Raw genomic sequence first — 27,696 nt, forward strand, 5'->3', positions numbered from 1 at the left:
ATAAAAATATTAAATTTATATTTTTGAAACACTAAAAGCAATGTGAACACTAGCAAAAATGGTCAAATTTAACTAACTCTAAAAATGACCCCAAGACCTGCAACTATCTGAGGAGACTTTATTTAAGAAAAATGGCAAAATCTAGGTAAAAAACACTTAGGTTTTTGACATTTTAGTATGTATCTTATTTGCTTCCCTTGAGTGAGTGGAAACAAACTACACCACACCAAAACGTATGGGATACAGCTAGAGCAGTGCAGAGAGAAATTTATAGCTGTAAATACCTGTATTAAAAAAGAAGAAATCACACATCAATCATTTAAGCTTCCATCTTAAAAATTTGAGAAAAAAAAAAAAAAGCAAGAGGAAACTAGGAAATTCCCTGGTAGTCTGGTGGTTGGGACTCAGTGCTTAGAACTTAAAACTGCTTAGAAGTGCCATGGCCCAGGTTCAATCTCTGGTCAGGGAATTGAGATCCCACAGGCTGTGTAGCGTGACCAAAATAAAAAAATTTCTAAATGTAAAAAAAAGGGGGGGGGAGTTAAACCCAATGTAAGCATAAGGAAAATTATAAAAATTAAAGCGGAAATAAAGGGAAGGCTGCTGCTGCTGCTGAGTCGCAGCAGTCGTATCCAACTCTGTGCGACCCCATAGACGCCAGCCCACCAGGCTCCCCAATCCCTGGGATTCTCCAGGCAAGAACACTGGAGTGGGTTGCCATTTCCTTCTCCAATGCATGAAAGTGAAAAGTGAAAGTGAAGTCACTCAGTCGTGTCCGACCCTTAGTGACCTCATGGACTGCAGCCTACCAGGCGCCTCCATCCGTTGGATTCTCCAGGCGAGAGTACTGGAGTGGGGTGCCATCGCCTTCTCCAAATAAAGGGAATAGAGAAATCAATAAAGTACGAAGCTGGTACTTTGAAAAGATAAAATGGACAATCCTTAGCTAGACTAACCAAGAGAAAAGGAGAGGATTAATGTTACTAAAGTCAGCTAGGAAAATGGGGCCATTACTACCAAGTTTACAGAAATAAAAAGGACTACAAGGGAATAATACTAACAACACGTTGTCAACAAATTAGATAACCTAGATGAAATTCCCAGAAAGAAACAAACTACTGAAATTGGTTCAAGAAGAGATAGAATATCTAAATAGACCCATAACAAGGAAAGACATTGAAATAGTAATTTTAAAATTAATTAATTTTAATTGGAGGCTAATTAAAATATTGTGATGGTTTTTGCCATACATTGACATGAATCAGACACAGGTGTACATGTGTTCCTCCATCCTGAAACCCCTCCTACCTCCTTCCCATCCCATCCCTCTGGTTTGTCCCAGTGGTCTGGCTTTGAGTGCCCTGTTTCATGCATCGAACTTGGACTGGTCATCTATTTCACATATAGTATTATACATGTTTCAGTACTGTTCTCTCAAATCACCCCACCCTCACCTTCTCCCACAGAGTCCAAAAGTCTGTTCTTTATATCTGTGTTTCTTTTGCTGCCTTGCATATAGGGTCATCATTACCATCTTTCTAGATTCCATATGTATGTGTTAGTATACTGTATTGTTGTTTTTCTTTCTGACTTATTTCACTCTGTATAATAGGCTCCAGTTTCATCCACCTCATTAGTACTGATTCAAATGCATTCTTTTTAATATCTGAGTAGTATTCCATTGTGTATACATACCATGAGTTTCTTATCCAGTCTTCTGCCAAAGGGCATCCAGGTTGCTTCCATGTCCTAGCTATTGAAAACAGTGCTGTGATGAACATTGGGGTACAACATGTCTCTTTCAATTCTGGTTTCCTCAGTGTGTATTGCTACCCTGATGGCTTAGACAGTAAAGCATCTGCCTGCAATGTGGGAGACCCAGGTTCAATCCCTGGGTCAGGAAGATCCCCTGGAGAAGGAAATGGCAACCCACTTCAGTGCTCTTGCCTGGAAAATCCCATGGACAGAAGAGTTTGGCAGGCTACAGTCCATGGGCTTGCAGAGTTCGACACGACTGAGCAACTTTCCTTTCCTTTTCCTTTTCTTTGGCGTGTATGCCCAGCAGTGGGATTGCTGGGTCGTATGGCAGTTCTATTTCCAGTTTTTTAAGGAATCTCCACACTGTTCTCCATAGTGGCTGTACTAGTTTGTATTCCCACCAACAGTGGAAGAGGGTTCCCTTTTCTCCACACCCTCTCCAGCATTTATTTGTAGACTTTTTGATAGCAGCCATTCTGACTGGCATGAGATGGTCCCTCATTGTGGTTTTGATTTGCATTTCTCTGATAATGAGTGATGTTGAACATCTTTTCATGTGTTTGTTAGTCATCTGTATATCTTCTTTGGAGAAATGTCTGTTTAGTTCTTTGGCCCATTTTTTGATTGGGTCATTTATTTTTCTGGTACTGGGCTGCATGAGCTGCTTGTATATTTTTGAGATTAATTCTTTGTCAGTTGCTTTGTTTCCTATTATTTTCTCCCATTCTGAAGGCTTTCTTTTCACTGGGCTTATAGTTTCCTTTGTTGTATAAAAGCTTTTAAGTTTAACGAGGTCCCATTTGTTTACATTTGCTTTTATTTCCATGACTCTGGGAGGTGGGTCATAGAGGATGTTGCTGTGATTTATGTCAGAGAGTGTTCTGCCTATGTTCTCCTCTAGGAGTTTTATAGTTTCTGGTCTTACATTTAGATCTTTAATCCATTTTGAGTTTATTTTTGTGTATGGTGTTAGAAAGTGTTCTAGTTTCATTCTTTTACAGGTGGTTGACCAGTTTTCCCAGCACCACTTGTTAAAGAGAGTGTCTTTTCTCCATTGTATATTTTTGCCTCCTTTGTCAAAGATAAGGTGTCCAGAGGTGTGTGGATTTATCTCTGGGCTTTCTATTTTGTTCCACTGATCTATATTTCTGTCTTTGTGCCAGTACCATACTGTCTTGATGACTGTAGGTTTGTAGTATAGTCCAAAGTCAGGCAGGTTGATTCCTCCAGTTCAATTCTTCTTTCTCAAGATTGTTTTGGCTGTTCGAGTTTTTCTGTGTTTCCATACAAATTGTGAAATTATTTGTTCTAGTTCTGTGAAAAATACCATTGGTAACTTGATAGGGATTGCATTGAATCTATAGATTGCTTTGGGTAGTATACTCATTTTTATGATATTGATTCTTCTGACCCATGAACATGGTATATTTCTCAATTTATTTGTCTCCTCTTTGATTTCTTTTATCAGTGTTTTATAGTTTTCTATATATAGGTCTTTTATTTCTTTAGGTAGATTTATTCCTAAGTATTTTATTCTTTTCATTGCAATAGTGAATGGGATTGTTTCCTTAATTTCTCTTTCTGTCTTCTCATTACTAATGTATAGGAATGCAAGGGATTTTTGTGTATTAATTTTATATCCTACAACTTTACTATATTCACTGATTAGCTCTAATAATTTCTGGTAGTGTCTTTAGGGTTTTAAAAGCATCCCAAAGGAAAGCCCCAGCCCAAATGGTTTTGATAGTGAATTCTACTGTACACTTAAAAAAGAATAAACACAAATCCCTCAAAAACTTTCCAAATTTTAGAACAGGAGGGACCACTTACCAACGATTCTATGAGGCCAATATTACTGATTCCAAAACCAAAGATATTGCAAGAAAATAAAACTACAGACCAGTATCACTTATGAAAGTGAGTACACAAATCTTCAACAAAATATTGGTAAGTTGAATCCAGCTCTATATAAAGGGGATTATACATTATGAACAAGTGCGATTTACTCCAAGAATACAAGGTTGTTTTAACATTTGAAAAATCAAAAATATTATACATCACATTAATAAAGGACAGAAACAACATGATCATCTCAGTAGAAAATGTATGTGGTAAAATTCAACACCCTTTATAACCATTTTTAAAAAAACTTTTGTATTGGGGTATAGCCAATTAACAATGCTGCGATAGATTTAAGTGAACAGCAAAGGGATTCAGCCATACACATACGTGTATCCATTCTCCCCCAAGCCCCTCTCCCATCCAGGCTGCCACATAACACTGAGCAGAGTTCTGTGTGCTATACAGTAGGTCCTTGTTCATTATCCATTTTAAATATAGCAGTGTCAACACACTTTGATGCTAAAAATATTTAACCATTTGTGAAAAGAAAGGAATTTCCTCACCCAGATAAAACTGACAACGAACATTGTAATTAATGGTGAATGACTGACAGTTTTTCCTTTATAATCAGGAATAATACAATGATATCTAATTCTGCCATTGCTATTCATTCATAGTCACATTATACTGGAGATTCTAGCTGGGTCAATTAGGCAAGGAAAAGAAATAAAAGATACCCAGATTGAAAAGAAAGGCATACAATTATTTCTTTTGGAAAATCATGATATTATATATAGAAAATCTTAATGAATCCTCAAAGAAGCTATTAGAACTAACAAACCAGTTTGAGAAGACTTCAGTATGATCAACATACAAAACCAATTTTATTTGTATACACTAGCAATGAACAGTCCATAATTAAAATTAAGAAAGTAATTTCAATTATAATAGCCTCAAAGAGAACAAAATACTTGGAATAAATTTGACCAAAGAAATATAAGACCTGTACACTGAAAACTAGAAAGCACTGTTGAATGAACTTAAAGAAGATCTAAATAAATGGAAAGTTATCTCATGTCCATGGATCAGAAGACAATTAAGATGGCAATTATATCCAAATTGATCTAGTACCTCACCTGTCAAAATCTTTGCCATCTTTTTGGCAGAAGTTGATGATCTGTTCCCTAACATTCATGTTGAAACTCGAGAGCCACAAAAAACAAAACAATCTTTAAGAAAGAACAAAGTTGGTGAGCTCACACTTCCCAATTTCAAACTTACTACAAATCTACAGTACCACATGGTACTGGAAAAAGGATAGACATATAGATCAATGGAATACAATTAAGAGTTTAAAAATAAATCCATATATCTACAGTCAACTGATTTTTGACAAGGGTGCCAGGACCATTCAATGGGGGAAAGACTAGACTCTTAAACAAATGGTGTCCAAACTGAATGTGTGTGTGTGTATTAGTCGCTCAGTTGTGTCTGACTCTGTGACCCCATGGACTGTTAGCCCTCCAGGCTCCTTTGTCCATGGAATTCTCCAAGCAAGAATACTGGAGTGGATTGCCATTCCCTTTTCCAGGGTATCTTCTGAACCCAGGGATCAAACACAGGTCTTCTGCATTTTGGGCAGATTCTTTACCATCTGAGCCACTAGAGAAGCCCAAACAACTGGATATCCATGTGCAAAAACTGACATTGGACCCCCTACCAAGCACTATGTTCAGATATCAATTCAAACTGGATCAAAGACCTAAACATAGGAGCTAAAATGATAAAACTCTTACAAGAAAGCATAGGAGTGAATTTTGGGACCTTGAGTTAGGCAGTGGTTTCGTTGATATGATGCTAAAGCTCAAGTGACAAAAGAAAAAAAATATGTATATAGGGCATTTAAAATAGGAAATGTTGTATTCCAAAGGACACTGTCAGGAAAAGGAAAAACACAACCCACAAAATGGGAGAAATATTTGCAAATCAATATCTGATGGAGGACTTGTAGCTAGACTACATGAATAACTCTTTGTGTTAAGTTGCTTCAGCTCCATTCGACTCTTTGTGACACTATGGACTATAGCCTGCCAGGCTCTTCTGTCCATGGGATTCTCCAGGCGAGAATACTGGAGTGGTTTGCCATGCCCTTCTCCAGAGGATCTTCCCAAGCGAAGGATAGAACTCGAATCTCTTGTCTCATGCATTGGCAGATGGGTTACCACTAGCGCCACCTGGGAAGCCCTGAATAACTCTTAAATTTCAATAATAAAATGATACAAACCCAATTTTTTAATCAGCAGAGGATTTTAATAAATATTTTTCTAAAGAATATATACAAATGGGCAATAAGACATGAAAACGTGCTCAACATCTGTCTCAGTCTGTTTGGGTTGTGAAAACAAAATACCATAAACTAAGGGGCTCATAAATAACAGAAATTTATTTCTCACAGTTCAGGTGGCTGAGGAGGCCACAATCAAGGTGCCACATGGTTGTGTTCTGATGAGAACCCTCTTCAAGGTTCATAACTAGCACCTTCTGACTGCGTTCACATCTGCTAGCAGAGGCTAGAGAGCGCTGTGGGCTCTCTTTCTTTTTCTTTTTTTGTGGACAGGCCACACAGCATGTGGGATCTTAGTTCCTCAACCTGGGATTGAACCCACACCCCCTGCATTGGAAACACAGAATCTTACCCATTGGACAGCCAGAGAAATCCCTATAGGATCTATTTTATAAGAGCACTAACTGCATTTATGAGAGCTCCACCCTCACAACCAATTCACCTCTCAATGAGCCCCACTTAATAATATCACACACTTTTAGGAGTTAGGATTTCAACATATGAGGTTTGGCGAGTTATATTCATACCATGGCAACATTATTAGCCATTAAGAAAATACTATCAAAACCATAATGAAATACCCTTCACACAGACTAAGATGCTGGAACATCCTAGTTACGGTGAGGGAGTGGTGAAATGGGAACCCACATTGAGTGCTGGTGGGATTGTACATTGATGCAGCCACTTCAGAAAACATTTCGCTGGTTCCTCAAAAGATTAAAGTTCCCATTTAGCTCAGTACTTGTAGACTTATAGCCAAGAGAAATAAAAATATAACGAGATGTGGGGTTTGATCTCTGGGTCGGGAAGATCCCTTGGAGAAGGAAATAGCAACCCATTCCGGTATTCTTGCCTGGGAAATCCCATGGACAGAGGAGCCTGCTGGGCTATATAGTCCATGGGGTTGCAAAGAGTTGAACATGACTTAGCAACTAAACAACAATAAATACAAAAGTCTGTACCTGGCTATTCATGACAGCATAATTCATAATAATCCAAGAATGAAACCAACCTAAGTCCAACTCAGCTGATGAACAGGTAAACGAAATGCAGTATATTCATACGATGGAACATCATCCAGCTATAAAAAAGTGATGAGGTACTGATACATGCTATGACAGGAAGGAACTTTGAAAACATTACACTGTGAAAGAAGGTAGTAACCAAAGGCTACATATTGTATAATTCCATTTTTATTAAATGTCAGTGTAGGCAAATCTATAGACAGAAATTCCCTGAGTGGTTGCAATGAGCTAGAGGGAAGGGGAGCTGGGGAATGACTGCTAATGGGTATGAGGTTTATTTCTGCAGTGATGAAAATGTTCTGAAGTTAGGTTGGTGATGGTTGTACAACTTTGTGAATATACATCAAGTCACTGAATTGAATACTTTAAAAGAGTGAATTTTACTAAGGGACTTTTTCTCTGGTGGTCCAGTGGCTAAGACTCTGCACTCCCAATGCAGGGAGCCTGGGTTTGATCCGGGAACTAGATCCCACGTGCTGCAACTAGGAGTTCACATGCCACATGTAAGAGTTTGCATGCCAAAACTAAGACTCAGTGCAGCCAAATAAATAAATAAAAATTTTAAAAGCTGTTATTAAAAACAAAAAACTGAAAGAGTTTAACTAGGATCTTTCATATTTAAAACGTCCTAGAAGTTTCTCATTATTTTGTGAAAACTCAGTTACTTCTTAGTTCTACTTTTCCCCATCCATTACATAGCTGCCACGCAGTCTGAGTGTGACTATCATTACTACCAGCTTCAGTTCAGTTCAGTTCATTCAGTCGCTCAGTCATGTCCAACTCTTTGCAACCCCATGAATCGCAGCACGCCAGGCCTCCCTGTCTATCACCAACTCCTGGAGTTCACTCAGACTCACGTCCATTGAATCAGTGATGCCATCCAGCCATCTCATCCTCTGTCGTCCCCTTTTCCCCCTGCCCCCAATCCCTCCCAGCATCAGAGTCTTTTCCAATGAGTCAACTCTTCGCAGGAGGTGGCCAAAGTACTGGAGTTTCAGCTTCAGTATCATTCCTTCCAAAGAAATCCCAGGGCTGATCGCCTTCAGAATGGACTGGTTGGATCTCCTTGCAGTCCAAGGGAGTCTCAAGAGTCTTCTCCAACACCACAGTTCAAAAGCATCAATTCTTTGGCGCTCAGCCTTCTTCACAGTCCAACTCTCACATCCATACATGACCACAGGAAAAACCATAGCCTTGACTAGACGGACCTTTGTTGGCAAAGTAATGTCTCTGCTTTTCAATATGCTATCTAGGTTGGTCATAACTTTCCTTCCAAGGAGTAAGTCTTTTAATTTCATGGCTGCAGTCACCATCTGCAGTGATTTTGGAGCCCAGAAAAATAAAGTCTGACACTGTTTCCCCATCTATTTCCCATGAAGTGATGGGACCGGGTGCCATGATCTTCGTTTTTTGAATGTTGAGCTGTAAGCCAGCTTTTTCACTCTCCTCTTTCACTTTCATCAAGAGGCTTTTGAGTTCCTCTTCACTTTCTGCCATAAGGGTGGTGTCATCTGCATATCTGAGGTTATTGATATTTCTCCCAGCAATCTTGATTCCAGCTTGTGTTTCTTCCAGTCCAGCGTTTCTCATGATGTACTCTGCATAGAAGTTAAATAAGCAGGGTGACAATATACAGCCTTGACGTACTCCTTTTCCTATTTGGAACCAGTCTGTTCCATGTCCAGTTCTAACTGTTGCTTCCTGACCTGCATACATATTTCTCAAGAGGCAGGTCAGGTGGTCTGGTATTCCCATCTCTTTCAGAATTTCCCACAGTTTATTATGATCCACACAGTCAAAGGCTTTGGCATAGTCAATAAAGCAGAAATAGATGTTTTTCTGGAACTCTCTTGCTTTTTCCATGATCCAGCAGATGTTGGCAATTTGATCTATGGTTCCTCTGCCTTTTCTAAAACCAGCTTGACACATACTAACGCATTTAAATGGAATTTAGAAAGATGGTAACAATAACCCTGTATACGAGACAACAAAAGAGACACTGATGTATAGAACAGTCTTTTGGACTCTGTGGGAGAGAGAGAGGGTGGGATGATTTGGGAGAATGGCATTGAAACATGTATAATATCATATATGAAACAAGTCGCCAGTCCAGGTTCGATGCGCGATACTGGATGCTTGGGGCTGGTGCACTGGGACGACCCAGAGGGATGGTATGGGGAGGGAGGAGGGAGGAGGGTTCAGGATGGGGAACACGTGTATACCTGTGGAGGATTCATTTTGATATATGGCAAAACCAATACAATATTGTAAAGTCAAAAAAAAAAAAAAAAAAACCAGCTCGAACATCAGGAAGGTCACGGTTCACATATTGCTGAAGACTGGCTTGGAGAATTTTGAGCATTACTTTACTAGCATGCAGTTGTGCGGTAGTTTGAGCATTCTTTCGCATTGCCTTTCTTTGGGATCGGAATGAAAACTAAAAGCACTAAAGCGCGGGCGGCTGCGACCGGCGCACTAAAGCGCGGCCGAGAGGAGCTACCCAACGTCCGAGGTCATGGGCAGAAACCGGGAGGACCCCATGCCCGAAGGGCGGCGGCGAAGAGGAGCTGCCCCACGTCCGAGGTCAGGGGCAGCGGCCGAGAGTGCCAGGCTGCGACGGCGCAGGAACGGCCGAGAAGAGCTACCGAAGTCCCAAGTCCGAAGTCAGGGGCGGCGGCCGAGAGGAGCTACTACCAGCTTCAGTGGGTCCTAATTTAACCATTCTGGTCTTCCTTGCCATAATATAGGCCAATATGCAAGTGGCGTCAAGGGTATTTCAATTGTGGGGAGGTTGGGGCGAGGGGAGGCCAGATTTTTTTTAGGTAGGTTGTGAATAACTAACACATTTTCTCTTTTCCTGCCTGTGAAGGAAAAACCATGGGGTACAGGTTAGCAGCCATCTTCCAACCATGAGAGAAGTCAGCTTGAAGACCGAAGTGACACATAAAGGAGGAGAGCCAAGAGTATCTCAAAAAGAGAAAAAACAAAAACAAAAAACCCAGCAACAGTGGAGTCAGAGCCCCGACTGAGCCTTGCTGGACCTTCAGTGTGACCAGATGGCCAGTGTGCCTGAGACAGCCTCAGTTTACACCAGCTTTTCTAGCTTGCTAGTTTTCTTCCTCCAAAGTGTCCCGGTGTGGACAATCACTTCTATGGTCACCCTCAATATAAATGGATTTTCAATCACATATCAATTAACTTAGCAGTTAACCAAGGTGAACTGTTTTTCGAGCTGTGTTCATTTGGACTGTTTTCTAACTGCCTCCCGGCATCCTCCCAGAGGCTGTTCAGTTGTCTAGATTTTAAAAAAGTAACCACATGAGACATTCTGCTTTCTTCTTACTCTTCCTTCAGGATCCAGGACCTCTCCATGCAGTCTTGCTAGACTTTTCTAAATAAAAGTAATTATTCCCAACTCCCACACAATTCTCCTTGTCCCTCTTTATCCACACTTGTAACATTGCATTACCATGATCTGTTCTTGTGTTTATCTTCCATAACCAACTGTGAAAGTCCCCTTAAAAAAGGATTTTATCATTTTTAACTTTGTATCCAAAGCATGAGAACAAGGTACTCAGTGGAACATAGTTTCTTTTGATATTTGCTGCTGAATAAATGGACAGAGAAGGCAATGGCACCCCACTCCAGTACTCTTGCCTGGAAAATCCCATGGATGGAGGAGCCTGGTGGGCTGCAGTCCATGGGGTCACACAGAGTTGGACACGACTGAAGCGACTTAGCAGCAACAGCAGCAGCTGAATAAATGGAAGGAAAGCCATTCATTTGTTTGACATTTTTAACAGTCTGTTCAAATAATTTTGCTCAATATTTTACATTGTATAGCAAATAACCATTAACAATGTCTCCCAAGCCCAAATGATCTCAAAATAATTAAACTTGGGTAATTGAATTTAGGGATGAGCTTAATATAATAGGACCCCCAGAAGTTGTTTCTGTTTCTTTGAATTGCACAATGAACTGTTTCATGCTTCTCGTATTTGAGATAATACCTCAAATATATCCACAATGAAATGAAACCTTAAAAATAATCTGATATGATTTCTGAACAATTAAATTACCAAAATGAGTGGAGGGCTCATCTTCTTCACAAATTCATTGGTCTCCTTCATACAGAATATTACTTTAAAAAAAAATTTAGAGCTTAAAAAAAATTGTCATGTAAACTAGACTCTGAAAACTGCCTTCTGTTAATCCTGATATCCTGACGCATTTTATTCTATTTTAAAGATATTTATTAGTGAAAATAATATTAATGCTTATTCAGTATCATTTCATACATGTTAGAAGACCCCATGTGTATCTAGTGAAAAGTGAAGTCGCTCAGTCGTGTCCGACTCTTTGTGACCCCATGGACTGTAGCCTCCCAGGGTCCTCTGTCCATGGGATTTTCCAGGCAAGAATACTGGAGTGGGTTGCCATTTCCTTCTCCAGGGGATCTTCCCAACCCAGGGATCGAACCCGGGTCTCCCTCATTGCAGGCAGACGCTTTACCATCTGAGCTACCAGGGAAACCCCCATGTGTATCTAAATACCTTTTAAATCTTATTCTTTGCTTGTAAGAATATTTCAAGGCCTGAAATTGATTTTTCTCATGGGATAAAAGTACCTTTGTTTGCTCTCTACTATGTAATATTATTCCTATTCTATACAATTATCTATTTACATTTGTTTCTGACTAAGTCAGTTATGTTAGGGAAAAGATGAGATCTCTAGAACATCCTGGTTTGTGTAATAAACAAAACTTGGGGGTTGTTGAATGCTTCTGCTTACAGAGAGACCAATTTGCTTCCAAAAGAAAATCCTTTTTAAGTGTTGTTAATTTTATTTTTCATGGGTAAAAACAGTAAAGGAAGAAATTGAGAAAATAAAAAATTAGTGATCTAGATGAAATTAGAATGAATGAATGTTTTCTATTAAGGAATAATAATAAAACTTCCATGAAATGTACATGCACCTGCGACCATTCTGAATATTTTATATATGTTAATTTCATCCCTCACAACTCAGGTCATGTAGCTGGTAAATGGTAGAATTGGAATTTAAACCCAGCCAATTTGACAACATACGTATGTATGTGCTTAACCAATAGTCTTCACTGTATCCTCAAACAAAGCATTTTGTAGAGATTCTGAACTCAAAAGATATAGGTTATCTTGACAGCCTTTGTTCATTAGTAACAGTTAAACTCACATTTAAGTTATATTGCCATTAATACTATGAAATAATAAAACAAGAAACAGGTTTTATTGGCCTTTTCCTGATCTTTTAAATTTATCTACTTGTTGTTTACTCTCTTAGATGAATTGTTCTGAAATGACAATGTATTTCATGAAATTCCTCTTAACCGAAGAAAAAGATGTGGTTAAAGAGTAAGATGTTTAAATTGTCAGTGCAATTTAGCATGAAATATATGATCTATTCTTAATACACTTTCCCAGGTCTCAGATGTTGAAAGTGACATCTACAGAATATTGGTTAGCAAACTAAATAATGCTAAACCAAAATCTATCAATACTTTGCTATCTAAACTTGAGGACTGATCATCTACTATACTTTGTTTAAATTAATTTAATATTGTACTTTTTTTTTTTAATATAAAGAGCATTGGCTTTGAAGTCTGACAGACCTGGATCCAAACTCCAGCTCCCTCACTTATCAGATGTGTCACTCAGTAGTTACCTTTATCTTTATGGCTTCCAATTTCGTGACATTTGTGAAAATTAAGTTAATATTTTCAAATTTGCCTGGCACATAACTTATGTTTTTGTGTTCAATAAATATAGTTGCCTTCCATACCCATAGGTTCTGAATTCATGGATTCAACCAACGGGAATTCAAACCTAGAATAGAAGATAATTGGGAAAAAATTCCAGAAAGTTTCAAAAAGCAAAATGAATTTGCTGTATGTCTTGGCAACTGTTTACAGAGCATTTTACATTGCATTAGGTAGTATAAGTAATAGATGATTTAAAGTATACAGGAGTATGCTGCTGCTACTCCGTCGCTTTAGTCGTGTCCGACTCTTTGCAACCCTATGGAGTGTAACCTGCCAGGCTCCTCCGTCCACGGGATTCTCCAGGCAAGAATACAGGAGTGGGTTGCATGTCCTCCTCCAGGGGATCTTCCTGATCAGAGGGTTGAACCTCTGGTCAATGAATCTCTTGCACTGCAGGTGGATTCTTTACCAACTGAGCCACCTGGGAAGCCCATACAAAAATATATGCTTATATAATACATACCTGTAGTGCTTTGGTTATATACAAACATTATGTCATTTTATATAAGGGACTTGAGCATTTGTGGATTTTGGTGTCTGGGGGTCTGAAATAATCACCCACTGATACCAAGGGAGGAGTAGATTTCAGTCTTGGTGTCTGTCTCTCTCTCATTCTTCAATAAATCTACCAAGTTGATTTACACACACACACACAGATGCACACACATGAAGCCTAGGTGAAGGTTTTTGACATTGTACATTTAAATAAATAATTGAATGGAGTCATGAATCTCTATCTTAAAAAAGCAAATTTAAAAACATTTTGAAAAAATAATTGATATTTACATAGGATACATTTGGAAATCTTTAGAATTTAGCTTCCTTTAGGAATGAACATTGGTGCTTCAACCTAGCTCACTATCGATTAAAACAAAATCAAGTATGACATTTTAAAGGAAATGAGTATAATTAACATTTTAATTAGTCATTTGGGTACCAGTTAGCAGAACAGATGAGAATGAAATGAACTCTAGTAAACTCTTGGCTCTACCCTGGACCACACCTGTAACATACAAACACACTATACCAGTGGTTTATCAAGATGAGGCCCTGAACTGACAATCTGCCCAGAACCTTTGTACATTTGAAGTCTATTCATAGTGATACAGTATCTTAGGATGTGAAGGCCTTTACAAAGTTACCATTTAATGGGTAACAAAATAACTGTAGGTTAAGCACCTGAGCTGATAAGTAGATAAGGCATTTTTTCTACTAATTTCAAACAGGCTTAGGAGAGGGGGGGAAGGCCAAGAATTAAATTGTTTCTTTGGGCATTAGCACCACAAATTTGTAGAATCAATTGGTTCTAACTTTGTTTTTGAAACTTCAAATTTACCCAATTTTTGGAGGATCACTTTTTACTTTTTAAAGAAGTTTTTTTTTTTTTTTAAATAGGGCTGAAGATTTACAGTAAACCTATCTTTTAAAAATAACACATTAACCACATTCAAACAACATCAGATCATGTAGCACTATAGTAGTATTTACTGAAAAAAGAAATCTGTGTCTAAGTGGACCCCTGTTGTTCAATATTGAATGTCCAATATTGACATAAAAATGATGCTGTTGACTCTGCCAAGTAGAGCATGGGCTTTGGGGCAGGTCTTCAGATTGCGATTAGGTGAACTAATATGTAGTTACTCTCACCCTAACTCTGTGGTCAAACTTTGTAATCTGAAGGAAGAGCATGGGTAGGTAATGTGTATTTCTTTTCCACAAAGAGGAAAAAAAAAAAAACATGTTTAAAGCATTTGCAAACAAAGGAGAAAGTTGAGCAACATTTCTAGTGATTTCTCTCAATGCAGATCCCTTTAAATAAACTAATTCACTTGTTCAACAAATATTTGACTGCCTAGAAGATGGGAAGCCCTGGGATGTGATGACTAACTAGTTTATTTCATGAATTCAGACACTTGGAATGTTTCCAATACTTGTGTGTGTGTGTGTGTGTGTAGCATTCACTAATTTTTTTTAATAGACTTTATTTTTTAAAGCAGTTTTAGGTACACAGTAAAACTGAGCAGAAAATACAGAGTTCCCTTATACTTCCTGCCCAACACATACACAGTTCCCCACTGACAACACCTTGCCCCAGATTGGTATATTTGTTGTAGCTGATGAACCTGTATTGACGCATCACAGTCACCCAAAGTCCATAGTTTACATTAGGGTTCACTCTTGGTGTTGCACATTCTATGGTTTTTTGACAAATGTGTAATACATGTATCCACCATTATACAGAATAGTTTCACTGCCGTAAAAATCCTCTGTGACTTGCCTCTGTTGCAGGAAGGGGGAACCCCCCCCGACTCACTCCCTTCTGGCAATCACTGACATTTTTACTGTCTCCATAATTTTGCTCTTTCCAGAATGTTATATAGTTGTAATTCTACAGTATGTAGCCTTTTCAGACTGGCTTATTTTATTATACTTAATAAAATGCATTTAAATTTCTCCATGTCTTTTCATGACTTGATAATTAATTTCTTCTTAGCACTTAAAAATATTCTACTGTATGGATGGACCAGACAATAGATTTATACATTCATCTACAGATAGACATCTTGGTTGTTTCCAACTTTTGGCTTGCATGCATTTGTGCTAAGTCATCTCAGTCATGTCCAGCTCTTTGCAACGCTATGGACTATAGCCTACCAGGCTCCTCTGTCAATGGGATTCTCTAGGCAAGAATACTCGAGTGGGTTGCCATGCTCTCCTCCATGGGATTTTCCCAACCCAGAGATCAAACCCACATCTCTTATGTCTCCTGCATTGGCAGGTGGGTTCTTTACCTGAGAAGTTTTGGCAATTAGGAATAAAGCTGCTATGAACATCTGAGTGCAGGTTTTTGTATGAGTATGTTTTCAGTTCATTTGACTAAACAACAAGGAGTGTGACTGCTGGATTGTATGGTTAAGAGTATGTTTAGTTTTGTAAGTAAATATCAAACTGTATTCCAAAGTGATTGTATCACTCATAATTTTTATTTTAAAAATTTTCAAATTTTATGTGATGTTTTTCACCATTGATTAACTCATTTATAAAATAGAAAATGGTCATTTTTCTCTGTGGAAATAATAATGCTCAATATAGAAAGTCAACAACATAAAAAGGTAGATTTTTAAAAGTCAACACATTTCATTTCTCAAAGACAAGTAGTTATAACTGATTGCTTGATGTACTATCTTTTAGTCTTTTTTCTGTAGGCATAGCTTTTGTGTCACATTTTAAACATGATTTTTTTTTAGAAATTTCACTAAATATGATTTTTTCTTAGACACAATCCAAATTAAGAATCCTGATTATTGAAAATATTACAACTTTTAAAAATGTAAATGCACTTTTAAATATAGGCATTTGGGGCACAGTGTAACAATCAACTTGCCAAAGTTTGTTTCATTGCTCTAACTTAAGTACCTATGTTCTCCCAGCCTCTGTTCTTGTCTTTTCTGGGACATAGAACTAGAACTAATATAATTCCATTTCAGTTGGAATCAGCTACAGTTATTTTGGTCTGGATTTGGTTCAAACAAAATGTGTTCCAACTACGTGGTTGAACTAGACATTTTAAATCCTTTTCTTGTTAAGGTTTTAAAACTAAAGTATCCGTGGCCATTAAATGACAGTCAAATTTGGGTTTTGTTTATCTCTAAAAACACTGCTCCTTAAAAATGTATGTATTTAAATCACTAGTGCTACTAAATTGCCACTGAAAAAAACCAGAGGCCCTGAACTTGGTGGAATTGGTGTTCAAAGAGACAGGAGAGCCCTTTAGACAAGCGACCAAAACAGTGTAAACCGCCAAAAGTAAGATCAGCGGGCAGGGTTTTACTAAACTTCTATGCTGCTATGCTACATGGAAGAAATGTACACTTTTACCATATCTAAAGAATGTTGAAAGTGAAATAAAAGTCTTAGTCACTCCGTTGTGTCCAACTCTTTGTGACCCCATTGACTGTAGCCAGCCAGGCTCCTCTGTCCCTGGAATTCTCAAGGCAAGAATACTGGAGTGGGTTGCCATGCCCTTCTCCAGGGGGTCTTCCCCACTCAGGGACTGAACCTGGGTCTCATGTCTCCTGCGTTGGCAGGCGGGTTCTTTACCACTAGCGCCACCTGGGAAGCCTATATAACCTTAAGATTACACATTCTAATGCTACTCCTTTAAAATCATCAACCAGGCTTGGACAGACTAAGTTTAAATAGGCTAAAGTACAACACAGCAAATCTTCTATCTACTAGTTATACCCAATTAGAGGAGTTCTGTTAACTCTTAAGAATATTTGATTCTTTCACTTTTCTTTGGCTTCATTTTCCATGTCATTGATTATAAAATCCTTCGTTGTAAGGTTCCAAAAACAATTTGGATAAATGCAGAATAACACAAAATGCTTAAACTGACCAATTGATATAGTTCATCATATCTTAACAGTACATTAATGGTAAGATGCAGCATTATTTTACATACAACTAAGGAAAAAACACCAATTAATTGTAAGATGCCATTGACTGTGAGATCCATTTCCATTTCAGAAATGTTAAAATGTATTCAAATGTTTCTTTTTAAGTCAGACTTGATTAACTAAAATAGTGACATTTTAGAATTTCACTTGTAGTGTTATTTCCATGCTAGTACACTATCGGGCTATAACTTTATCAACCAGTAACTCTCAACAATGAAGTCTGGTTTCTAAGCCTTGTTCTTTCTTACTGACTTTACCCAGGTAAAACAAAGGATACAGCAAATCCAGGATTGGTTCTCAACATAGACGTTAATTCAAACTCTTTTCTAAAGATGTGTGTACACTCAGTCGCTAAGTCGTATACAAGTCTTCTCTATCCCATGGATTGTAGCCTGCCAAAGTCCTCTGTCCATGAGGTTTCCCAGGTAAGAATACTGGAGTAGATCGCCATTTCCTTCTCCAGGGGATCTTTCTGACACAGGGTAACCCCTGTGTTCTGCATGCAGGTGGATTCTTTATAACTGAGCCACCTGGGAAGCCCCTTTCTGATTGTAGTTTATCATTTAATTGTAGATTGAAGTAGTTCATTCGATCAATATCAACTATGTAAATAACAATGATAAACAACTTCTTTCCAAAATTGAATTCTATTCTGAAATCTCTCTAGGGAGTCATGGATTATGTAAAAAGAAATCATTTGAAATAATAAACATAAACAAAGAAGAAACTATATAAACTCATCTAGGCTAAAGAAACAAACAGAAACATTTAGTACTAGATTAAAACATCTCCTGGACTGATTTAAAATTAAGATAAACACTAGGTTACCTTACTATCCAAAATGCTACATCTTTCCATTTTAGAGTGCTATCCTCCTGGGTAACTTAAAATCTTCTAATAGCTAGCAGAATTTAAAAAACAACAGCAAAGACAGTGAAACAATTTTAATAAATTAACTCAATGTATAAAAAATATTCTTAGAATTTGTAGTCAATATAAAAGTAATGATATCAAGTGTATCACTTCATATCAGGGGTATGACTTACATTCGTAACACAACTCTCTCAGTTCCTACTATCCACATTTCAAGCGCGCAATAGCCCCCTATGGCTATCATATTGGGCAGGAGTCTTAGAGGACTTCAGAATCATCTAATCTTTAAACATCCTGAGTTTGAGAATTTCTTGTATGTTACATGCTGCTTCTAAGGTGCTTAGAGATCTGTGAAGCAGATTTCACTCTCGGTACTTTGTGATCCAAGGCTCGACAGCATCGAAAGTAGCAAAGGGAGAAAGGCAATGGGACACACCCGGACGCCCAGGAACATGCCTTGGAAGATCTGGGCCGCTCCGGGCAATGCCCGGCGCAGAGACTGCGGACACAGCTTTGGAAGTTGCACTGGGAGACAACTCGGGGCTGCCTGGAACTGCGGGTCTTTTCCTATGACGCCCTGGCACACCAGAGCCGGACAAAGGGAAAGTGTCCTCCAAGCTGGACACAGGGTCGCGATCCGCCGACAGAGGCGGGCCCAGGGGTGCAGAGCTGGCTGCCCGGGTCGCATTCGCCGGTCACCGAGAGGTGGGCGGCGGCCGGAGCCTCGAGAGGAACACCCAGATTAACCTTCCCAGGGGCGCGCTCACGACAGTGACGCCACCAGCGCGAGGGCGGCAGGGTGGGCGGAGAGGAGCGGCGCGCACCGCCCCTCGGAGGGCGGGACCGCGGTTTCGGAGGGCCGGGGCGGGGCGGGGTGCGCCGGGGAGTCGGGGCGCCAGGTGGTGGTTTCGATTAGTGCGCGGAGCTGCGGCGGCAGAGCAGGGTGCGGAGCTGCGCTGCCCGGAGCCCGGCGCCGAGGCTGCGGGAAGGCGGCGGGGCGGCGACGGAGACGGCGGCGCAGGCGCGCGGGGTCCGGCAGGCGGCCGCGAAGGGGTGGAGAGGCGAGCGGGAGCGCGGGGCCACGGCCGACCTGACCACTGACTCCGGCCACTGCAGCGCCTGCATCCGCGAGCGCGCCCGGGCCAGCGCGCGAGGGAGCGCGCGCGGGCGGGGGCGCGCAGGCCCTGCCCGCCCCTTCCGCCCCCACCCCCTCCGCCCCTTCCTCTCCCCACCTTTCTCTCCTCTTCTGCGCCCCCGCGCCGGGCGCCCACCCAGTCCTCCTCCTGCGGGAGCGCTGTCCGCTGCGGCGGCCGGAGCGGGCCGGGCCGGGGGATGGCGCTGCTGGACCTGGCCCTGGAGGGAATGGCCGTCTTCGGGTTCGTCCTCTTCTTGGTGCTGTGGCTGATGCATTTCATGGCCATCATCTACACGTGAGTGAGGGGCAGCTGGAGGAGCCCGTGGAGGGGTCCAGGCCTCGGGGACAGGCGAGGGTAGGAGGAATTTCGCTTTGGAGGAGATTGGGCTTGGATGGGGGTGGAGACAGCCAATTTTCAGACTCTTCCTCCCAGTCTCTCTAGCCTTGGATCAGCTGGGCCGGGGGGCTCATTGGAAGAGAGAAGTGACCAGTGAGGGGGTGGCTGGGCGGCAGGCGACTTCACAGCCAGGGGAAAGAGACTGTACTCTTTTTATGTGTAGGGCGGAAGGTTGCTTGCTTGGTTTGATTGTGCTATGGATTCGTGTGGTTTTTCATCTGGGCCAAGATGTATGGTGTATTGTGGGTTTTTTTCCCTCTCTCGACGTGGGCCACATTTCTATTATGATGATCGTTTCCACTCTTCTGGGAGCTGCACGCTGCCACCTGGAGACCTCCCTGTGGATTTTCTTCTTCCTGGATGAGCTTTCTGCCCTTAGATAGATGTGAAGCACCTGTCCATCTTGAAAAACGTCCACCAAACCTCTGAACTGGTGTTGTAACCTTAAGTCATGTCAGCTTGTACATTTCAGTGTGGCTCCCCCCACCCCCCAATTCCTTATATTTTGTCTTGTTTAGATTGGGTCCCCCGCCCCCAGGCACATACCTTTTCATTAGATACCAGTCACTGAAAACACAGTAGTAAGCACGACAGAATTCCTGTCCTCATAGAGCTTGCATTCCAGAAGGGAGAGACATAATTAAAATCCGAATAAGGTTATATCAGATAGTGATAAAGACTATGAAATAAAATAAAATCGGGTAATGGGATGAGTATGACATAGGGTGTGTAGCTACTTTTGATATTTCAATTATTTGAATGTCTTTAAAATGGAAAAAGTCTTTGTAAGGAAATGAAAGAATTGACACAGCCCATTACTCTTGGATTCACTAGACTTTTAGCTGGAAGAAAAAAAAAGATTGTGCATAGTGATCTTTACCACCATTTAGAATAGGGTATATGTTAGTAGAGAGGGGAGGACTTTAAGAAATTAATTGCTTTCAGTTTTTCTTTCCCTTTTCACTGCAGAAAAAGTGTACTTCTTCCTTTTAGAAATGCCGCATTTTATTAGTGTGGTGTGGCATTTCCTGGTAGTGGAGAAAGATGCTACTGATACATTGTAAAGGCATGCTGGTATTTCTTTGAAGATGAACGAAAAATGCTTCTTGAAGACTGTTGATTTTAGGTTTTGGAGTTTGTGAGCTGTAGGCAGTGAACATTCTGGACTTCATTTCAAATATATGAGTTCTTAAAAAGCAATTTTGTTACTTTATCTGGTCATAGAAATAAAACAGGCTTACTGTATACGGAATTAGACTACAGAGAAGAAAGAACAAAGTTAAACAGACACACCCAAACTCCATTGCCTGTCAACCTTTTGTACTATCCTTCCAGTTATATTTCTGTAGGGGGAGGGAAAGGAAGAGAGGGAGGTCCCGAAGGAACGAGGAAGGGACCATACCATGATTGTTCTGTAACCAGCTTTAAAATTCATCTATTTAATAAATACTTTCTAGGAAGCTCTTTTGTACAAGGCACTGTTCTAGGTGCTGGAAATAAGATTGAAGAACAATATATCCAAGGCCCCTGCTCTCATGGAGCTTCCATGTAAAATGTCATGAGTAATTTTTTCGTCAGTAAATGTATGATCTCTCCATCGTTTTTAATAGATGCATGACATTTTTATTTATGAGGCACTAATCTGTGTTCATTATTATTATTGGTAGGCATTTAGGCTACTTTCAGTTTGTCACGATTACAAAGAACACTGTGATGAATGGCTTCCATCTTTAAGAGATGATTGGCAGCCCACTCCAGTGTTCCTGCCTGGAGAATCCCAGGGACGGGGGAGCCTGGTGGGCTGCCGTCTATGGGGTCGCACAGAGTCGGACACGACTGAAGCGACTTAGCAGCAGCAGCAGCAGCTCCTTAGTTTACATTTTGAAAGAGGAATTATTGGACCAGAAGTGGTGCAGGTTTTAAACTTGGATACATATTACCCTACGGAAATGTTGTATCTATTCATAGTCCTGGTAACATTGTATGATGGTCCCCATTTCCCCTTACTAAGTATTAGGGTTTTTACTGTTCTCTGTTTTTTGTTTTCATTCCTTTAATTACTGGTTTCATCAAATGTTTTTCATCTATTTAATGCCAGTTACAGCTAGTTGTAAATTTCATATTAATAAATCTTTTGCTTGTGCAATCTATTGCTGTGCTAATCTTTTTCATAGGAAGATTGTTCTGTGATATGCTGCAGTTTTTGCCCAACTTGTTTTTTGTCTTTCAACTTTGTACATATATTTCACATGTAGAAAAGTGTGTGTGCCTGTGTGTTTTAGGTAGTCTTGTCTTTCCCCCCACCGCCCCCCCCCCCGGCCCCTGCCCCAACTGGTAAAATTTTTTATCTTTTCCATTTCCCCTAACTATTATATAATATCTCTTTTAGTATTTTGAGTTTTCTTTTTTTTTTTTTTTTAACACTTTACCCCTTATAAAGTGTACCAGTATCCACTGTTTTAGTGAAATATTATTACCTTAATTACAGTGTAATTTAGAGGCTGGCCCCTCCTTATTCTTTTGTAAATTTTTATGACTTTTTATACATTTTTACTTGAACTTTAGAACCTTTTCCCCTCCAGACTCTAAGTAATCTTGTATTTAAATTGGAATTGTTAAATTCATAGCCCAATTAGAAGAAAGTTCCCTTCTTTCAACATAGGGCTATGATGGAACACCTTCCTTCTGTGATGTGTGTGTGTATTTGTGCATGCTCAGTCCTGTCCGACTGTTTGTGACAGTTATGGACTGTAGCCCACCAGGCTCCTCTGTCCATGGAATTTTCCAGATGAGAATACTGGAGTGGGTTGCCAGTTCCTACTCGAGGGGAACCGCCTGACCCAGGGATCGAACCCGTGTATCTTGCGTCTCCTGCATTGACAGGCGGATTCTTTACCACTGCACCATCTAAAAGTCACACATTTAACACTAGTAAAGTAGCTTAATACTTCAAGTAACCATCTGAGAGTGTTTATACTCTTAGACTCTGACAACTCCAGAATTATTTTAAGTTATTTTGTATTTAATAATAAACTGAAAAAAAATTTTAAATACCTTTTTGTTTAAAACACTTAAAGTTTTTGAGAATAGCACAAACTTTAGTTACGATACGGTAGAGTCTTTGTATTTCTTTTTTAATGCTCCTCAAAGTTACCTTTTATATTGACAGTAGCAGGATCCAGAAAAGTCAAATGAAAATAGAACAAAGAAAATGCAATTAGTTTATAACAGATTGGTAGGAATCTTCAGAATATTTTTCTGAAATAGGTAAAAGAACATGAAGTAAACAATCAACAGCTTAATTCATGTATAAATTATATGCTGCCTTTTAGTTCCTTTCATCTTATCCCACCTTCAAAATTATTTACTGTTTGATTTGATTCCTTTCTTGCTGAAGTGAAGATGCTTCCCAGTTTGAGTTGTTTTCAAGCAGAGCTAAGGGTTTGTCCTCTCCTCTTTCTACTGTGTTTAGTAAATTAGCAGGTTTGATAATCTCAACATTTTGATATTCTTAACTTTTTGACAAGCAAGGCTAAAGAATATTGGCAGTGATATTTTGGTTAAAATTTTATGCTAAGCATTCTATATTTTATTGAAGAATATATTTCCTGAACATGTGTCTGTATCCTCTCAAATTCCTTTTTGAATATGGTAAAGTATAAATAAATTAAAATAGCCAGATTTAATCAGTGCCCCTCCTAAAACCTTGTGCCTGAAACTGGTGGAAATGGAGCCTATTATCAAACCTTATATGGTTCCATATCTGGTTGTCAGATTAAGGAGCGTAATCTGTGAGCTACTAATGTTTAAAAATATTTAAGTAATACAAACATTGCAGTGAAATTGCTAAAAAACAATAGAACATTAAAAAAAAAACCCATGGTTATTTTTTTACAATTAAATACAGTGTATAATGGTATCTAGTTAATTTGGATCCAATGTTCTATTGTATTGTAGCTTATTAAAATGAGATTAAAAAGCTAAGTATTGGCCTGTATTTTTAAAATGGAGCGGAATATAATTAATACAGTGAACAATTGTTCAATGACATTTTTTGCTCTGATTTCATAAATATCTTATAAATTGTATAAGCTTACAGTTTTAAAAATTGAAGTGGTTTATAACTAGAGAACCATTATTTTCAATATTTTGAAACGTTCTCTGCTCACTGGTATCTTTAGCTACTGCTTTGCTCTTTTCCAGAATTAATATTGACTGATGCCTCATCATTTCACAACATATTTTAGATGGCAGACATTTGCGGAATTTTGCCTAGAATGTCTCTGCACGCACTCCCACTCCCCCCGCCCACCCCCCCCAACACACACATAACTTGTGGGATCCTAGTTTCCTGCCTAGGGATAGAACCCCAGGCCCATAACAGTAAAGGCTCTGGACCACCAGTGAATTCCCCTTAAAAGTTTAAAGAAAACATTTAAATTAGAGCATCTGAAATTCAAGAATTCAAAATTCTTATTTTGAAGATTGTTTCCTTTTTTAAAAAAAAAAAGAAACTAATGATTATATCCTCTGTAGGCATAGTTAAGTGATTTTTTATGGAATTTTTTGTCTTTTGTTGAGAGCTTCGTGTGGTTTGATAACTGGAGGACAGTGGCTAATTCATACAAAAGTCTGGAACCAATGTTTTTTCTTCCCTCTTTAGCTATTAGGAACCATTCTGCTAGATAAGAGTTTCTAAGCAAGATACCTTGCTTTTTTCTCCTCTCATCTCCCCATCCTTCTTGCTCCTTGGACTTAATCATTTTTTCCCCTTTATGTGTGGCATCCTAATGTTTAGTTTAATTGACTGGAGGTGCCGTGGTACCGTGGCAATACTGCTTGTATCCATCCAATATTAACTGCCCTCTACTAAACGTTCTTTTCTTGAAGATTCTTTTTTTCTCAAGTTAATTCTGCCTTTCCTAATTTTTCTAGTATAACAACTTTTAAACCTGCTGCACAATTTTTGAGAAGAGTTTAAGTACTCACTGTATCAGGATAACTGTGCTAAACTGCCTGTCAGAAAGTAATTATGTTTTTAATGTAAATTTTAGCATTTCAGATATTATTGTTAGATAATATGATTTTTTTTTTCAAAATTTGGACTTAAATGTATGGTGTTCTGAGCCTTAGTAGAGTGTAAATCGAGGGGAGCTTATTTTCTGGGTTTAGTCTGGAGGATGCAGTTGGACTTTGAACAGATTTTGCTCAGTCAGGGCCATTGTTGCCCAAACCACTTTTGGGTGCATGAATCAGGTAGTTCAGGCCCTTGAACCTGAGCCTTGGGGAGATATGGAATTGGATGATATTGTGATAGCTTTAAAAAGCAAAATGGGCATTAAAAAAAAAGCAAAATGGAAATTTACTATTTAGTGGCGGTTCTCTTAATTCATCATTCCTCCCTTTTCCTACCTACATCATTAGTTCAGTATATATTATCTCTACCCTAGATTATTGAACTATCTCTACTTGCTGGTATTTTTACCTAATGCTCTGCTTTTTATCGGAGAAGGCAATGGCACCCCACTCCAGTACTCTTGCCTGGAAAACCCCATGGATGGAGGAGCCTGGTGGGCTGCAGTCCATGGGGTCGAAAAGAGTCGGACACGACTGAGCGACTTCCCTTTCACTTTTCACTTTCACGCATTGGAGAAAGAAATGGCAACCCACTCCAGTGTTCTTGCCTGGAGAATCCCGGGGACGGGGGAGCCTGGTGGGCTGCCGTCTGTGGGGTCGCACAGAGTAGGACACGACCGAAGCAACTTAGCAGCAGCACTAGCTGCTGCTCTTTATCTACTTCGTATTTCTTATTGTAGCCTAATCTTTCTGGAGCAGCAATCTTGGATCATGTGCTTAAAATCTTACCAAGGTTCCCCACTGCCTTCAGGTTAAAATTCAAACTCCTTAACAAGACGTAATTCTTGGGGAGGTGAGCCATCTCCTGTGCCTGTTTCTCCAGCCACATTGAATTACTGGCATTTCTCTGAATGGGCAATGTAATTTTTTTAGAATTCTCTTTCTTTACTTTTTTCAGTTTCTCTCCCTTCTTCCTTCCCTCCCTTCCTTTTTGTTTTACTAACTCCTCCTCGTTCAGCTTTAGCTCCTTACTGGGTTAGGCACCCCCTCTTATGTCCTTCCATAGTATCTTGAATTTACCTGTCTAAAAAACTGTGTGTTCTGTTGTCTCTTTCCCCACTTAAGATTATAAACTTTGGGGAGTGGGGAGATGTCTTATTTACTATTGTATCTTCAGTGCTACTCGGCAGCCGATCATTGCGTGTCGAATGAATAATCTTTGATTTTTTTCCCCAGTAGTAATGGTGGGATTTTTGATCACTCATTAACTTAGTGTTACTTGGCCGTTGTGATTTCAGGTAGATTGACAGAACTTGGGATGGATTCAGTGGCGGTGGCTTTTCATGAAATGAGTTGGACCAAATGGAATCTTTGTCTCACTATTTCCGATTGTGGGTTAAAATAGAAACAGTGCCTTATCAGTCACATGATCCTGATTGTGCTTAGTCGTATCCAACTCTTTGGGACCCCATGGACTGTAGCGCATCAGTCCTCTCTGTCCATGGGATTCCCCAGGCAAGAAAAACAGAGTGGGTTGTCATTCCCTTCTCCAGGAGATCCTCTCAACCCAGGGATCAAACCCAGGTCTCTTGCATTACAGGCTGATTCTTTACCATCTGAGTCACCAGGGAAGCCCAATCACATGTTCACCTACAAATTACTTGTTAGATCTGAATATCCCCCCAGGGTTTTCCAAAGGGAATACCTGTCATGCCTTCAATAATCTGTACACTGGGATCTACCCTTCGGGAAATGCAAAGCTACTTGTTTCTGTTAGCAAAATACGTTGCTGGGTTAGTGGGTTTTGGGCAGGAGGGAGAGGGAACAAAATTAACAAAGGTCTCCTCGTTTTTTCCGGTGAGGGAATATTTTGTGTTCTGTAGTGTACAAGTCTGTTGTCCAATGGAAATAGTTTGTGTTTTCCTGTAAAGGTAACTCACTGACGGGTTGTTCTGTGTTCTCTGGGGGATCTTCTGCAGAATTAATTTTGAACCAGAAGGTGTGTTTTGTGATGTGGTGTGCTTTGCTAATGAAGCCCATTTTGCTGCAGTACCATTTTTGAAGATAAATGCTATATGGAGGTAACATTAATCATGACACTTACTGATCATAGACATGGTAACAACCTTCTAGAGCACATTCATAGCTAAAAACAGCAACAAAAGAAGCCTTTTATCATTTGGAATTGCTGGGATGGACTATATGAAGTACAGGATCTGCTGATCAAGCAATCACCTTAATTTTACATGATATATTAACAAGCTTGATGGCATGGAGCAAAGGAGAAAATTCCCAGTGTCAGATAAATCGCTTCAACTGATTCACACAGCAGAGCTATAAAAACAGCACAGTCTGGGGCTGTTAAGCAAGGTGAACTTTGCCCTCAAGGAATCTATCTTCCCCTTAGAAGCTTTGAGGGAAATTCTTGTGCCTCACGTCTGCTGTAGCGCTGTCTTAAGGTTGCTGCACAGGAGACGCAGGTTCTGTCCCTGGGTGGGGAAGATCCCCTGGAGGAGGAAATGGCAACCCACTCCAGTACTCTTGCCTGGGAAATCCCATGGGCAGCAGCAGCCAGGGGCTGATAATAGGGGATGAGCACAGCCCAGCCTTTCTCCCAGAAGTCTCCCTTCATCCCAGGCCCCTCTCCTGCTCAAAACTCAATTTGAATACAAAATCGTAAAATAAATTATTTTTAAATGATACCACCCATTAAACAAACTGTTGAGGAGGGGCCGAAAGGGGACTAAAAGATTCAAAGGCTAAAACAGTAAGCTAAAATGATGGAAAGGACAGTAACAATTTTAGAGACTGAGATGTTAGGGAATGAAAATCAACAAAGAAAAGCACGGCCATCCCCTCAGTTCACAAGTCTTGTGCAGAGAGGCGATTAAGATTCATCAAGCCAAAGCATCCATAAAGTCCAGAAGAATGTTCCCGAATACTCCTTAACATCCGTTGGAGTTCTTTGAAGCGTTCTCTGAAGAGATGT

General features: G+C 39.8%; 1 protein-coding gene across 1 annotated transcript in view; it reads left to right on the top strand.

The window, feature by feature from the left end:
- Window positions 1-19,032: 19,032 nt before the first annotated feature.
- UGCG (UDP-glucose ceramide glucosyltransferase) overlaps window positions 19,033-27,696 on the top strand; it is a 37,827-nt gene continuing 29,163 nt past the window's right edge. The window contains exon 1 of the mRNA XM_061426488.1: window positions 19,033-19,529. Within this exon, the coding sequence (XP_061282472.1) occupies window positions 19,432-19,529 (98 nt within the window). The 5' untranslated portion in view covers window positions 19,033-19,431. The remainder of the gene's footprint in view (window positions 19,530-27,696) is intronic.

The sequence above is a fragment of the Bos javanicus genome, chromosome 8 (assembly GCF_032452875.1).
Source record: "Bos javanicus breed banteng chromosome 8, ARS-OSU_banteng_1.0, whole genome shotgun sequence".
Taxonomy (NCBI): Eukaryota; Metazoa; Chordata; class Mammalia; order Artiodactyla; family Bovidae; genus Bos; species Bos javanicus.